The 16,298-nt window shown below is 38.5% G+C and overlaps 1 protein-coding gene across 5 annotated transcripts in view; it reads left to right on the forward strand.

Annotated features, from left to right (window-relative positions):
- The window catches only part of ABCC4 (ATP binding cassette subfamily C member 4), a 153,014-nt gene that overhangs the window by 38,196 nt on the left and 98,520 nt on the right, over positions 1 to 16,298 (forward strand). For all 5 annotated transcript variants that reach the window (XM_035564875.1, XM_050716991.1, XM_050716996.1 and 2 more), the window contains 6 exons: positions 1,063 to 1,157; positions 1,260 to 1,346; positions 11,560 to 11,656; positions 12,681 to 12,896; positions 14,754 to 14,894; positions 16,249 to 16,286. In XM_035564875.1, the coding sequence (XP_035420768.1) occupies positions 1,063 to 1,157; positions 1,260 to 1,346; positions 11,560 to 11,656; positions 12,681 to 12,896; positions 14,754 to 14,894; positions 16,249 to 16,286 (674 nt within the window). The remainder of the gene's footprint in view (positions 1 to 1,062; positions 1,158 to 1,259; positions 1,347 to 11,559; positions 11,657 to 12,680; positions 12,897 to 14,753; positions 14,895 to 16,248; positions 16,287 to 16,298) is intronic.

The raw sequence follows: 16,298 nt of genomic DNA on the forward strand, positions 1-16,298 counted from the left end.
TAATGGCTATAACCTTAGTGCTATGTATTGGAGAACTTGCTGAGCCCAAGTAGTTTTATGAAAAAATATTTTTGAAAGGTCTGTGTGTAAAGGAGTTTGTGACATGAGATATAGAAGAGGATTAAGCCAGATTTGTCAAGAAACAGACATTTTGCTTGGCAGCTAAAAAGGTTTTATGCAGCATGTTATAATATTCCTGTCAGCAGCAACACAGGTGAAAAGCAGATGGTTACTGTGATGAATTTCTTTTGCAAGGTTTTTACACATAGTAGGTAGAGTTTTAATATCTTCTACTGATATTCGGTCATAGACTGTTGTCTAAACTTAAGGTTTTAGTGACTTTAACAGACAGCAAACTGCATTTAAAAAAAACTTCATAGTTGATGGTAGATTTGCTTTCATAGTTTTGTTTCAAATTTATGTATCTTATAGAAGTTGTGGATATGTTTTGCAGCTCAGTATAAAACTTCTGTATTTCCTGAAGAGGAAATAAAGTAGTATAACATGGAACGCTGTATAATTTTGTTCTCTCACTCATAGTCCCGAGCCCCATAAATTAATCAATTTTGTGTAATGAATGGTGTGGTTATTTCTCTTGGATACAGTGTAATGAGAACAAAACTAATGGAATTCTTAGGGACATTGGCCAGTGGAAAATAATCTACTGATAGAAGTTACTTCAGTTTTATTGTGAAAGCTCATTTTGTTATAACAGTAAATGAGTTACTTTTACTATACTTATTTTTATTTTAGGGTGGTCTGAATCACCACCAGATATTCAACATAACACTAAGAATAGTAGCGCACTTTCCTTTGGCAAGCCTGTTGAAAAAGTGAACTTTAAGATCTCACCTATTTTTCCCACTTTCTTATTTATCTTTTGCTGAAGGTACAAAGTCGTAAATAAACTGTGGATATTTCATCCCGTATGAGTTCTTGTATTGTAATGTGAGGTGATACCTTGAACAGTACTATTTAAATAAGAAAAAGTTATGTTGAACCAGGTTTGTTTCAGGTTAAAATGATTTAAAAATGCTTCCTGCCTGTTCTTTATGTTCACAGGACTTGGAATTACTAGCAGATGGTGACCTGACAGTCATAGGAGATCGTGGAGCTACACTGAGTGGGGGACAGAAGGCCCGTGTAAATCTGGCCAGGCTAGTATTTTTGTTGTTCCTAAAATGTACAAGTTGACAGACTTTGACTGAAGTAAATGAGCTTAAGACCTTGTGATGCTGACTTTTTTTTAAACCTTGTAGAGCTGTGTATCAAGATGCAGACATCTATCTTTTGGACGATCCACTGAGTGCAGTAGATGCTGAAGTTGGAAGACATTTATTTGAAAAGTATGTTGTTGCTTTATTTTTGTTTATAATACCATTGCTATCTTTCAGTTTGTAATAGAAGAACTTGAGAAAGCATTTTTGGGTAGATGGTTCTCTTCACAAAACTTTTAATGATTCACTTTGTGTTTATTTTTCTTCTCTCATATATTTGGAAGAGGTATGATTTTTTTCTTGCGACTGTTATTTTATTATTATTAAAAGTCTTGTAAAGCTCTGCTTTGAAGATGTTAGAATTAGAATTATTCCTAAAGGAATACGTGCTGTTTTCTTGAAGAAAAAAAAAGTCATATTTCGTACGTCAATAATGGGTTTTATGAATATTTGTACCAAGTAAAGAACACTGTAGAGCAGTATTTTCAATCACTTCTTAGTTTGCTGCAGCTTTATTTGTGTAGTAGTAAGCACTTCAGGTGGCTGAAAAAAAGGCCAGAACTCTCTTAGATTCTTGAGTGGTTTTTCATTTCAGTTCTTGACTGGTTGAAATTTCTCTTAAGTGAAACAGGGAAATATGGCCCGCAGACTAGACTGTGAAGAGCAGAAATAGAGGAAAAGAGAATGCATAAGCTTACCATAAATGAGAGAGAGATTAGACCTGTCCCCATTTCTGAAGAAATAGGACAGTGTTCATTAAAAATCAGGTTCCCTTCTCAATAAATTTCCTCTTCTCCGTCTCTTCTTTCAAACTGCCTAATCTACAGCACATTGATAGTACAAGAATAATCCAGTTATTCCCAGCCAGTGTTTTGTCCTTGCTTCTTCATAGCCTACTCCTCTCTATCAAAAGGTATGATCTAGAATTTATTAAAAGTGGAAGGAGAAACTTCCATTGATTGAATTCACAGGGCTTTGGTTAAAACCTTAAATGAAAGCATTTTCTGGAGCATACTTACCTTCATTGAATTCCACGCTCCTACTACATAAATTAATTTACTTTTACTGTTGTACCCCACTCCCCACCCCTAGACAATCATAAAAACTTGGTCTTGAAGATGTGGTTGTAGAATTTGCGTTGACCGTCATTGCATGCATGTTCTTTTATTCCCCAGTATGGAAGCTTTTAGAATCTAAATTTGAAAATTGTGCATCCAGTTGATATTGGCAGTTTCAAATCTCGAGTTCCCTTGGAAACCCCATGAACATTTTCTTTTACTAATACATTCAAATGGCTACTGTTTCTTTCCAGGAGCTTGTATGGAGTTAAAGTCTTGTGATGTGTAGGCTTTATGTTCATTGTTCTATGCGTGTTCATTTTCACCTGCCACAACTGATACGTGGCCATCGTTATTTCTGTAGTTTGTATACTTTGTCAAATTCCTTTAGTGCCTGTTGAAGCTATCTGAGCTTTAGCTGCTGCTTCTCTGTTTTTGTGCAGCATCACTTGACAGCTTCAGCATCTGAATGTGTCTGTGCAGTGCTCTGAAAGTGAGCGTGCCTAGGCTGTCAGTCTGTCTCTCCCTTAGATCTGAGGGTTTATTCACTAACAGGGAAACACAAAAGTACGGTAGTGCAAAGGAGGCTGTGTTGCCTCTTCTATTTTTTTCTGTTTTATGTGAGCTGTGACACTGAGAGTCTACTCTACATCTTGCTGCAGAACTGCACGTCTGGATTTTTGTATGTGCAAGAGCGTAAAGGAGCTAGAGGCCATTGCTCTGTGTGCATAATGTAGGTTTTCCTGGTAACTCTGTGGAGGTGAGAAGAAATAAGGAGATGAATTTGTAACTTGGAAAACTGGCTAGGATTCTTCCTAGCAGCGTGTGTTTTCATTGCCTCTTCCTCAGCTCTAGATCAGCTTGACCTATACAGATAAAGTACAATAAAAGCATTTTGTGGGGTAAACAGACTGTGTGAAGTAGTAGTGGGAAGGAAAACTGAAATGCCTCCCCTGATCAAGGTGTTAAAGGAGGTTGTCTTCTGAGGCTTGCATGGCAGCTGTAAAAGGTGCTGGGTTAGTGGGGAGAATCTTATGTTTGGTAGCTTGCCTTGAATAACAAGAGTGGGCTTGTTCCTTAGTGCTTCCTCAGTAGTGCTAGAAATCTGCAGAAGAGAACGCTTGGGCAAGAATGATTTCTTAGAACATCACGTTGAGGAATGTCTGAGACCACTTCATACAAACTGCCCCCAGGAATCCAAACCACAAGGCGTAAAACAATGGACAAGATGGAAGAAATAGGGGGTTATTTAATGAGAATCTGAAATGGATATTGTTCAGTTCACTTGCTCTTTTTTTTTCTGTTCTTTGTAATTTTATATTAATGCTTAATTATTTTTTTTTTAGAAGTGCTTAGCCTATTTGCTTGCATTTAAAGATAGGTATGTTCCTAGCAATTCCCTGAAGCTATGGTCTGTGGAGGGCTGGTTCATTATGTTTGCTGCTTCTCTCTGTTCTGTTCAGCTACTGCAGTAAACAGTTTAAAAAAGATAAATTCTTTTAAAATGAGGGAGAATGAGAGTAACACAGCTCCGATGGGAAAATAGTCCATGGTATTATTAATGAGGGACTGGGTCTCTTACAAATGTATCCATAATGGAGACAAGTTGTTCTGTGGATGGCAGAAGAGATGAAGCTAGTTTTCCAATGCATTTCTCTCTCCTGCTGAGATTCCTTGAGGCATAATAAAGTATGAACTGGAGATTCCCTATTTTTTTGTTATTTGTGTCCTCTTTTCCTGTGAGTTCTCTGATAGTTAACACTAGATGTGAGTCAGCCTTCTCACAAAGGAGGGCACCAGTATAGTTCTATGTTTTTGTTTATCTGTGTGTGTGTGTATACACATATATATGTGTGTATATAATATATTTTCATTAACTTTTAGGGAACGTGGCATTTTGAGACCTTTAGCTTTTCCACCAGGTTTGAAATGAAAGACACATATTGTAGATACTGTGGCACATTTCCTTGTATGACAAAATTTGGAATAGCCTGTGGTGCTCTAAGAAAGTCAATCAGTCATGCTTGGACCCCAAGAAATTTCCTGCTCTCCCCGTGCATCTTTGTAAACATATTTCTATAGATTGTATGGTTTCAGATCACCTTTGGACAGAAATTATGTCCTGCTGACTTTAAAAAGGTGTTTTTAAGAGAGAGATTTTTATTTCACCAGTGTATTGAGACAGATACTCTTTTCCAGGTATTGTTCTTCCCTCATATCTTTTCTAGTGACAGGAGCTGTGTGCCCAGTCCCAGTTGATGATCAACCTGATTTCTTTCAGTTTCTCCTCTGCACCTGTGGAAACTAGAGAGTTTGGGAATCTTTGGAAATCAGACCTAAAATTGTGATCACGTTTGGGAATAGCATGCACAGGTGTATCATTCCTCCTGTCAAAGGGAGTTCTGCACAAATTGTTTTGAACGTGTGGTCAAGCTGTTTTGAGTGTAGGGTCAAATGTCTTTTCTCTCTCAATTTTGCCTCTAGAACTAGGCAGTAACTGCATCTATCACAGTAATAATGATGAGGCAATTGAACTTTAGCACTTACTCAGATGGAGCATGTTGGTACCAGGGGATGATAGCCTCCAGTAGGAACTCAAAGGTCTTGTGCCATGTAATTGAGCAGTGGATCACTGAATAACCGTATGTTGAGGCTGACTCGAGAGTCGCCTGGCAGCTTGGCCAGGTGTTCGGAAAGATAAAGTCTCGCCTTCGCCATCTGAGATAACTGAGAGTTCCTCTACAAGAGAGGGAAGGGAGCAGGCATGATTTGTAGCACAGGTGTCCTTTGTAATTGCATAAAAAGGTAAGGAATAAGTGATCTGATGGCAAAGGAGAGCAGGAAATTCCATCATGTAAAGTGCATGGATAAGATGTCCTGAATTCCTTAGTGCATTCTTACCTCAGACCCAGAAGTGCTTGAGGGGAGGAGGAAAATGAAGTAGGGAAAATGCGTTAAAGGATTTCTTTTTTTTTTTTTAATTCCATGTACAGATCTGAATATTTACTCAATCTCTTTAAAGCAATTTAATTTTTGGAATGCTTAGGAGTGTGCAAATGCTTCTAGTCTCATCTCCCTCAAAGGGGGCTATACTTTAAATTTCCTGTAATGTTGGAGCTTTGAGGGAAAAGACCTACTATGGTGGTGTAGACCTCCAAAGCAAGTTGAATACATCACTTCTGTAAAACTAGCGGGCAGAAGCTAGAAAGTCGTTGCTGTAGAGGGATTACAGGCAGAGTCATTGTGTCGGAGGAACAACAGCCCTGGCAGGTACTTAGTGATGTGTTTAAAGGCATATACGTGTTACATGCTTTGTCCATTGACACCAAATATACAAGGGAGCTGTTGGGTAAATATGAGGATTTTCCTCAGCTCTCTTTTACATAGAATCTCTTGAAATTGAAGATTTCTCAAGGATATCTGTAAGAATTCCCACTTTGATTTACACCTGGTCCATGCTCATCATGCCTCCGATATAAGAGCAGTGATTACAACCCTAACGTAGCACTGGGCAAACTTGAATGTAGCTCTTTTCTGTGTTACACGTGGTGTTCTTAAAAGTGTGTTAGTTATAACTTTACATGTAGGTGATAAAATAGGAATTCCTTGGACTTCATTGTGTTTATTGCAGATTATATGCTTAAAAGGTATGAATATGTCATAGTGATGTTGCTTGTTTTCTTCGTAAAGAGAAAAGCGTAACTGTGACCACTGTACATTGTGTGTTTTCCAAAAACTGTAAAGCTTTACTTTTTTTCTCATATAAATGTGTTTGGTTGGTTTTTAGTCACACAATATAAAAGCCAAAATAAAATAAATTAAAAAACCAAACCACTGAGAGAACCCCAGTGCAGTTGTGTGCTTTAGTGGTCGGTGGGCGTAGATGTAGAAGTGTTACGAATACCAAAATAGAAGTGGTCTCAAGAGGGTGCTGTACAAATTCATGCAGGAAAAGTTCATGAAGAGCTACTTAAACACAAAGGTCTCTGCCTCAGAAAATCCCTAACATATGGCCTCTGTAAGCTGGAAGTGTGTACGAAAGAAAGCATCATTGTACATTTGCTTATATATTTCAGCCAGCTATTCACTGCTGCCTGGTGTCTGGGGCAGGAGAATGGATCTTAGGGACCATTATTTTGTGTCAGTACAGTTGTCCTTATGCGTCATCCCAGTGGAGGCTGGGGCTTGTCATCAGATGGAAATAAATGTTTAGCAAGATAAGCGTAGGAATAGAAACAGCGCAGTATAAGCAGATGTGGCGTTTGTGTCTTTGGCAAATATATCGCATTTTTTTTGTTCTGAAGTTCTGTAAATTTCAAAACGTACAAAAACTGTTGGTGGATTGTTTTTCCTAAACTTTTTAAATCTGAAGGGAAATGAGAGGAAAGCAAATTAAGTAAACAAATTAATATAACAAAGGGTTTACGCCTGTGAGCACTTCTGCATGTGCTTTTATTTCATTTCAGCGGTTATTTCCACTGAAACCAATACAAGTATTAACTAGAATAAAGTTGAACTTGCATGTGAACTTCCCAAAAGGAGAGGCAAGAAGAATAGTGAGGAAGAAAGTGTAATTATTAAAGAAGAAACACTTTGCAGAGGTGAAAGAAAGCTGGTTCTTAGAGATAAAAACTTAAAAAAGATTAAAGAACAACTTGTCTCGAAGAAAGGAAAACCTGATACGGAAGGAAGAACAAATGAAGATTCATATGCACGAAGGTGCCAAGATGCTGCCTCTACCTAGAGGAGCAATTGTGCTGTTGTAGGCACCTTCCTGAGCAAGTGTCTTCTGCCACATGCCCTGCATTATCACAGCTCAAGCTTTTTTTTTTTTTTTAATTATATAGTTGTTTTCTGTTGAAGTGCAGTGGGTTTTTAAATGGGTGATATCCTGTTAACTTAGCTTTGTTAACTTAAAATATTGTTTGTTTATGTCAAATTGGAAGTGTGTAATTTTGAGATCTGTCCTGAGTCCATCCTCAGTGCTTTGGATGATGATGGTGGTCACTGATGCTACATTTTGCAGGTGTTGGAAAACTGGGCAATGCTTCAGGCAGTTCTGGAGACAGACAGGGATTTGGGAAGTCGTGATTAAAGGGTGTGAGTTCATAGATGCACACAGAAGGGATAAGTGCAAAGTATGGCTCTGTGAACAATAGGCAGGGATCAACTGTGTAGCAGTCTTGTGGAAAAGGAGATGCACATTATGGAAGGTCACAAATCCAGTATGAGTCAGCAAGTCATGCTCTTGTCAAGGAAACTGTGCCCAGGGATTTATGACCAGTAATGTTTCTGGCAGAACAGGCAAAGTAAAATAATCTTCCTATTGTGTTTTGTACCTGTAAGGTTTCAACTGGAATAATGTATTTGATTTGGTGCACTCCCAAAAAAACATAGACCAGCTTCAGACTCCAGTGTAGCCCATCAAGAAGGTTGAGATGTCAAAGGAAAAAAAGAGAAAACTGTTTCTTACTTGAAATGTATATATCTACATTGGTTTTGTTTGTTTTGTTGTTTTGTTTTTGTCTGGAAAAAAGCTGTCTGAAAGAGAAACTGAAGCTTTCATGTATAAAGGGACTGTACACAGAGGAAGAATGGTTTATTGGGAAGTGGTGGATTTAAATTACACCAAACCTGGGTTTTAGAGAAAAGATTGGTGGTGGGAAAGGTAGTTTGCCACTGGAATACATTGTCAAGGATGTTGAAATTTCTGATGTTGAGTTTAAAACAAATAAACATGCAAAACAGCCCATCCAGGATATGTCAGGAAAGTTTAATTTTAAGTTGATTCTTACTTGGAGTAGAAGCTGAAACTTCTGTAGTTCTTTCATCCCCCTTTTCCTTGTACTAAAAAGGCTAAAGAACGTTTGGGTCTTCACTGTCTGCATCTCTCCTGGCTGCATGTGCACACGTGTGTGTGTGTATATTTCATGATCTGATGACGTGATGGCATTTTGTGCGGTAATTCATTCTGCTGTAATACACTGAAGTTACTCCCAGTCTAACTAAAAGATGATGGCCCTCGGGAGAGTAATGGAGAAGAAACACAGTGAAGGGGAATTTTGAGGGTTTTTAAGCAGCAGGTAAAATGATAGAGGCGTTTTGGGGCATAAATGAGACACTGGTTAACCTAGAATTGGTTGCTTTTGATGATGGTTGTTCTTCTTCTGTACACAGCAGTATTTCTAAAAGTAGATAGGATGAGACTGAGCCCTAGTGAACCAGTTCAAACCACAATCACTGCAGGACTATTTTGGATTTTTTGTGTTTCGTTTCTATGACAATACCAAGTTTTCACAAATACAAATTCAGTGAGCTGTGAATTTTGTTCTGGGTCTTTTATCCCATTTGGCTATACTGCACTTCTCTTTGAACCCTGACTTCAGTCTTCTGTGGCAGCAATGGCACCCTATAAAATCAATGCTCACTGTACGTTGCAAAAGAGGTTGTTGTCAAAGACAGAATATATACATTTAAAAATTTAGAACATAAAGCTCAAAAATAGCCTGATGTGTTGAAACAGACATTAAGTGTATACTTACTATTTTACTAGTTTTGCAGCTTCAGTGCTTCCTGATGATACTGTATTTTAAATGGCAAAATTTTCTAGTGAGCTGTCTGAGCAGTGAGTTGTTTAACTGAGTAATAGATAGAGGTATATGCTCTTTGTTGTGATTTTTCCTCCCTGGGCTCATGCCAGTGAATTGTGACAAAAATTTTTCTACTCATCTGTTATCAACAAACTCTTCAGCTAGTTTCTTTCTACCCAGATAGACATCAAATCGAGAGTTGCTGTTGTCGTGTGGGTTTTTTTTTAATTCTCATTTGAGTGATCTGATATATCTGCGGAAATTTATTTTTCCACAGAGGTCATTTTTTGCCTTCTCTCCTGAGATCAAGTTCATGCTGGATGCTGTGCTGACAGCTCTTGACAATGCTAATTGCTGAGATAATCCACTTTTTTCCTTTTTCTGTTTTTTGAATGCTAACTTAAAGTACAATGGGCTCACCATGACTCAGGATCAAGGTTTAAAGGTTTTCAGCCCTGAGATTTTATGGAGGTCTAGTGTGTCCCAGTAAGGTGTTAGACATACATCTGGCACACAGAAATTCAGTGATGAAAGTAGGATATGGGCTGTAGATAGTCCCACTAGTAGATACTTTCTACCCATCCTGTAGATAGTAAGGGAAAGCTAGGTCTCTTGACAGTGAATATCTGCTATATTCAACTTTCCTACTAGGCGATTAAATATCCTGCAGCATCTCTGATGTTTGCCCAGTCCTCTGGAAAGGTTGTGTTGAAGACTCTGTTTTGTTGCATGCCTTAAGCTGGTGCTCCAGTTCCCAGGTGGCTCCTTTCAGGGACTGCTCAAAGGGTAGGCAGTCTCCACACCCAAAATAATACTCCCACAAAGAGTTTGGTGTGTAAATAGTTGCAGCTGCTCGAATAGCTATGATGCTGCAAATACCTGGTCTTGATCAATTGTTATACCTTGATCATTTAAGAATGGCATCACTGGTTTATGGTTACTTCTTGAAAGCTGCACAGGAGGCAGGTAACTCGCTCAGTAAGAGCGTTGGTTTTAACTGTTACTGCACGGTTTATTTGGGACTGTGTAATACATCTTCTGCCTGTAATGATTCTGATTAATACTAGCATTAACCATGTTATAATACATGGTTATAAACAGTCATTGTCCAAGTGATAAATAGATGTAAAGAGCTGTATGTAGGGAGTTCACCAGGTACACAGCTGGAATTTAAGAGAGACAGTGTGCAATATTGTATCGTTGCTATTCAGCTGCTGTTCTTTTTCTGCCTTACTCCCAATACTGCTTATTTGCATTTCTTTATTGAATTTTTACTATTAGATTGCTGTGGTTTTGGTTGTGTTTTTTAGGGGGGGAGTGAGGAGATAAAATTGGTATATGGTTTTTTTGTTTGTTTGTTTTCCTTTCTTTTCTTTTGTGCTGAGTGCCACCCTCCTGTGTCGTGGTAGCAGAAAATGACTCCAGTAGGAGTGGGTCCTTGAAGGGAAACACGGTGCCAAGGCCCACATGCAGGTCAGAAGGTTCTGCTTCTAGCAGAAGCCATAATCGGGCCCTATGGGCTGCATTCCTGTTGGCAGCTGAATACGAGGTGTGCTCCTGCAACGCATCTTCCAGCTTGCTTTCATCTAGAAGTCCAGTTCATGTGTCCCAGTACCACTCATCAGTATGAACCGCAGCAGGTCGAGCCGAGACAACTGGGAGATGATCTTCAAAAATGTACACCAGGTCCAAATGGAAAGTGCTAATGCGTACACCTTCACTGACCCCCTCAGTTCTTGACAGTATGAGTTTTGCATGTTTTCCTAAGGAAGCGAGTGGCTGAGAAGCAGGAACCCTCTCAAAAGGTTGGGAAGCGTTGGGTATTCACTTGTGTCAGTGCTGCCCTCCTTCCCTGTTGCATACAAAGAGCAGCAGGCTTGCAGAGTTTTGCACATCTAAACTGCTGTTCCACTGCTATGATCTATTTTTATTATTTTTTGGCTCTGGTTGGCCTTTGAAGGACCTCCTGAAAAACACCTAAACACCAGATGTCTTTTCTGCTAAAACTAGAGGGGACTGAACTGCACTTACTGACTGGTTCTGTTGTTCCCAGTCCCTTCTCTCTCTAAATCCCAAACTTATAGGGAAGCCCTGAGGGTGCAGAGTGAGGGGTGGTGGGCAGGTAAGGCAGTAGAGGGTAAGCCCTGCTTTCATGCGAAAAGGTCAGAGACGTGTGAAGGATCTCACTCCTCCCCATCAATGTGTACTTGAATGCAGCTCAGAGCAGTAGACCTGTCTGCTTCTCCAGCCCTCTCAGTAACTTGCTCTAACAGCTGCTGTGAAAGCTCATCTCACTGAAGTGGCTTTTATTGGCGGTGTTTTTCCATAGTTGTCCACAGGATGTTGCCCTCCTTTCTCTTTCTGTTAGTTTCATTCTTGTTAAATAACCTCTTTGTAATAGACTTATGGTATGTATATTTGTTAGGAGGATGTTGAATACAATTTTAACGAAACGTCCTTAAGATATTTCCTTTTCTTTTACCCCAAAACAGAAACACAAATTTTCTGTTTCCTACCATTAAAATGTAAAAAGTTAAATAAGCAGCATGTTTTTTGAGCGTAATTTTGAGACATCCAATATGCATGGGTATTACTTTATTTTATATTTAACACTGTATAATTGAGTGGAAGTTGCTAGGAACCATCAAAATGTTTTTTACCTTTTTATTTAAATATTTTTCCATCTCTTTGCAGATGTATTTGTCAGGCCTTACATCAAAAGATATCTGTTTTGGTGACTCACCAGTTGCAATATCTCCGTGCCGCAACTCAGATTCTAATCTTAAAAGATGTAAGTGATATCAGTGTCTATACTTTCACATCTCACATACTTTCTAATTGTCTTTAATAATCTAAGAATGGAAAAAAGCATTTTTATTTCTTGTTTGTAAATTTTCTGTTTACTGATGACCATGTATATTTTTAAAGATTTAGAATTACTGATGAATTCTTTTTAGAATGCCTTCCTTGAAAAATCTGCTCCTGAATTTTATCATATATATGCACTTTTACATATTAATTTTGTCTTAATATGTATATTATGTTGTGAGAGAATTATTTCTTTTCAGATAAAATTAACGCTTTGTTTTTCTCCTTGATTTTTTTTTAACTTTTGTGTGAATAAAGAGCTCTGTTGTTTCTAAAACTAGTCCTCCTTTTTTAAGCTAAGACTGAGAAATGATCCCAGATAGCTTTGAGAACAAGCAGTCCATCAGTGAAACTGGTTCCTTCCAAACTTAGTTGTACTGGATTGTCATGGGTAGGGAGGAAATGCAAAAGCTTCAGATGTTTTTTAATGTTGGGTGGCACAGTACTTCAGATTACTTTTGATGCATCACAAAGTTGTGAAAAAGTACTCTACCTGCCTTTTTCCTCCCATTCAGGTGTCTTTAAGAGTTACATTAGTTTTCTAGAGGTGCGTTTGTGACAGAGCTGTAAGAAGCAACACAGACTGTGAAAACAGCCAGGAGTAAGTTAAAAAGACTGATGGTCATGTATGTGGTTCAACAGCATGTTCTAAAGCTCCATGGCTGTCTTCCACAGCTTCTCCAAAGAGGTAATTCTCACCTGGCTGTAACTGGGACTTCTGTCATCCCGTTTGTATGCTTGGTTAGCTGCCAGGAAGGGACTGGAAAAGAGTGAACAGCTTGGTTTTGCTCTTCTAAATGAGGAACTGATAGTTAGAAGGCTTCCCTTCAGTTTCTGTGGAGGGATGTGCATCTGCAGAACTCCAGGAGCAGCAGGGACAGGTACAAAAAAAATATCTGTTACAGAAAGTGTATGATGAAGATAATCAAAACTTGTATTAATTGTAGGGTAAAATGGTGGGGAAAGGTACCTATTCAGAGTTCCTGAGGTCTGGCATCGACTTTGCTTCCCTTTTGAAAAAAGATGAGGAGGCAGAACAGCCGTCAGTCCCAGGAACCCCCAACCTGAAGGCCTCCCGCAGCCGTACCTTTTCGGAGTCCTCTGTCTGGTCCCAGGATTCTTCTGTCCACTCGATGAAAGATGGAGCAGTGGAGCAACCACCTGTGAGTGCTCATTGCAGTTCTTGTTTGGCTGTATTTTTCTGACTTAGGCTATGATAAAGGCTTTTCCTGCTGCACTGGAATTTCAGCGAGTGTTGGATGCCGTTAGCAGGTGAGAGCTCATTGTGGTGAGGCTGCCCAGCGCTGTGCTTGGCTGGCAGTCCTACCACCTGGGCTGCAGAGGGCAGGCATCCCACAGCTCTGTGCAGCTGTGTTCACACCCAGCATGCTTTGTTTAGGTTCAGTATCAACTCTGCTGGCTCTGGGAACCATTCCCATCGGTATCCAAAAGAATTCTTCTGTGCTTCTTATATCCTGTCCTCTGACAGTGGTACTTTAAAGGGACAATACCACATTATTGAGTGGATTCTGTGTGTTTGTACAGTGCTGAGGTCAAATTAATACTTTCCCTAAAACCCTGAGCTCTGGCAAATGCGTGCAGAAGTAATGGCTTCACACGAAGTCTACATTTGCATGGCTGGCATTAAAATACCCCACATGATCATGAGCAGGCCCTGAGGGAGGAATCTTGGGATGCCACTGCTCGGCTCTCCCTGGCTCTTCTGGTATCGAAAACAGAGTGCTTTTATGGTGCCAACTTGACTTCCGGGTGCCTTGTTATCTCTTGGTCTGCACCGGGCAAAAACAACCATAATGTTTTTATACCAGAGGTGGCCTTATGATGGTGTGTCTGCATTCATACAAAACAGTGCAGGAGCCCTATAACCATGCTAAACTTATGCTGGCGCTACATCCATGGAACAGATAATCTTCGTGTCCTTGATGCTTTTCATCTTTATGCTGTGGGTATATTTTATTTATTTTTCTGTTCTATAATAAAAATGAGAGACAACCCCCCAGAAAAAAAAAAAAAAGAGAAAAAATTGCTGCTAACTTTTGTTTCTCAGGCAACTCTGCTATTGAATCCACAAATGTGACGAACTTCTTAGCAGCAGTAGAGTTGTTGGATGGGGGGAAAAAAACAAACAAAAAAGTGCAAGATAGGCTTCTCTTCTCTTGTGGGCACATAATTGGGATTTCTCTTTTCACATCTGAGTCGGGTCTGTTGATTCCACAGCTATGTCCACTGACAACAGTATCAAATGGTGTATGTCCACTGAACTGGCACCACTTTTTCTATCACATATGCTCTAAAAAAATAAATAAAATAGAATTTTGTTGATTTGAACTATAGGTTCTTCTACCTATTTTATTCCTGTTTTATTTTCTGTCTTTTATGGTTCCCTGTCCATTGTTAGCTTAATATGATTTCTTATTTGTCATTTTATTGGTTTTTCCTATTAACAGGTGCTTTGTTGGTACTTGCAAGGAGGTGATTAGAACTTTATGTGTAATTTGCTACCTTTGGCAGGTGTTGACTGATTTTTGCTGCAAACTTGCAGAAGATTATTTACTTTAAATACCTTTCTGAAAAGGAAAGGTTATACACACTTGGACTCTGAAAACAGATCTTTTCCCAAGTCAGGGCCTTAGTTTTCAGGGTCCTGATGACTGATGGCAGTGTATAAGAAAAGAAAAAATCTGGTTTAGTAGTTAGCAGTGTTGGCAGTTAGAGCAAATATTTCTGACTGCAAATGAAGTCAGGTTACACGATGCAATGCAAAATAAAATCCTCCCAGTGTCATTTAGCAAAGTAGGTTTTTCAGTGTTACTGCAATGAGACTATTTTTTTATTATTTTTTTTGCCAAAGCTGTAGTTGGGATAGTTTTTATATGTGTAATCACTTTATCTTATTATTTAATTGTTTACTAATTCTGAACCATGTCTTTCAAGTAGCTTAATCTGAATCTATGACTGCCAGGTTAATGGTTTTTATTCTTTTTTTTTTTTTTTTTCAGGCTGAAAATGCCTTGGCTGCAGTGCCAGAGGAGAGTCGCTCTGAGGGAAAAATAAACTTTAAGGTTTACAGAAAATATTTCACCGCGGGAGCAAACTACTTTGTGATTTTTATACTTATAGTATTTAATATTTTGGCACAGGTAAGTTGCTGAGAACCACAGATAATAATGATTGTATTTTGATTTTACCTTTTTATTTAATGTAGTGTATGCTTGTTATTGTGATGTTTCAACTAAAATGGGGAGGGGGTGATGTTCTTTTGTCTAATAATTTTGTAGTATACTTGGTCAATTTTTAGGTATGGAGTTTTTGTACAGCATTGAGATGTCTTGCACTGATCCTTATTTCAACAGTCATAATTATTCAATAAAATAATAAATCTCCTGGCAGTGTGCACAAAAATTATAAGCCAGTCTAATTTTTTGAAAATACAGAACAAAATCATAAGGTATACAAATTATTATTTAACAAATCTGAAGAAACAATACCTTCCTCAACTGGAAATACAAAGAAATTGACTGGTTATGGAAGGATGGGGTATTATAGAATTAATTAAATAAAAGCTCTTCTGCTGATAAGTGCAGGTTAAATGAAAGTCTAGAAGGAGGATCGGTGTTTAGAGGAAGAAGAAAGTGAAATATTGTGTGTGATGCAGAGTGTAGCAAGTATGTAAAAGAATTTTTAGACAAGGAAAATAATTTTCAAACTTACTGAAAGAAATGGTGAGCTGAGGAAGCTCTGTGAGGACAGCCTGTTGCCTTTCTCTCTGTTTCCTGCAGAGAAAACTCAAATTCATTTCATGGAAATGATTGGTCTTGGCAGTAAAAAATAAAATAGTGTATTTAGACATGCTATGTTCTTTTTGCTTCTCCTTGAATTGAGTCTGTTTGAAAGTTAGCTGAGCAAGATGGGATCTGTGCAATAGACTGCCCAGAACTTAAATTTGTGTGAACAGAGGTGTATTTTGAGATAAATAGTCCTGTTATAAGTTTATAGTCACTCTCGACACAGAAGGAAGGTGGCAGTAGAAGTTTTTCCCTCCCTCTCCTCTCTCATCTTCCTTCGATCCTGTTTCTGGTAATTATCTCCTGCAAACACAAATTTCTGGACTGGTAACATCAGAAAGTTTGTTAATCAAAAAGCATTTTGGAATATTTGTAGTAGCAAATTTAGGAACTGAAAAAAGGAGTTCTTTAATGTGCAATTAACATACATTAGGAAGAGCTACTATATTTTGCTTGCTTAAGTGTATTGCTTTCCTTTAGTTTGCTATCATGTAAGGTAATTTAAGGTAACTTCTTTCTTTGTAGAGGATTCTAATGCACCTTCTAATGTGCTTTGCAAATTGCTGCTGGTCTTGAAAGACTGGATGGCATACTTTTCTGAATATGTGATGTTTTCCCAGAGAACATAAAAGAATAGGAAGGAAATTTGATTTTCTAATGTTTTTTTCATTTTGTAAAATGATTCTTGTATTTGCTTCTTTTATTCAAGGTGGCATATGTGCTCCAGGACTGGTGGCTTTCTTACTGGTAAGTCAATGA

The sequence above is a fragment of the Cygnus atratus genome, chromosome 1 (assembly GCF_013377495.2).
Source record: "Cygnus atratus isolate AKBS03 ecotype Queensland, Australia chromosome 1, CAtr_DNAZoo_HiC_assembly, whole genome shotgun sequence".
Lineage (NCBI taxonomy): Eukaryota > Metazoa > Chordata > Aves > Anseriformes > Anatidae > Cygnus > Cygnus atratus.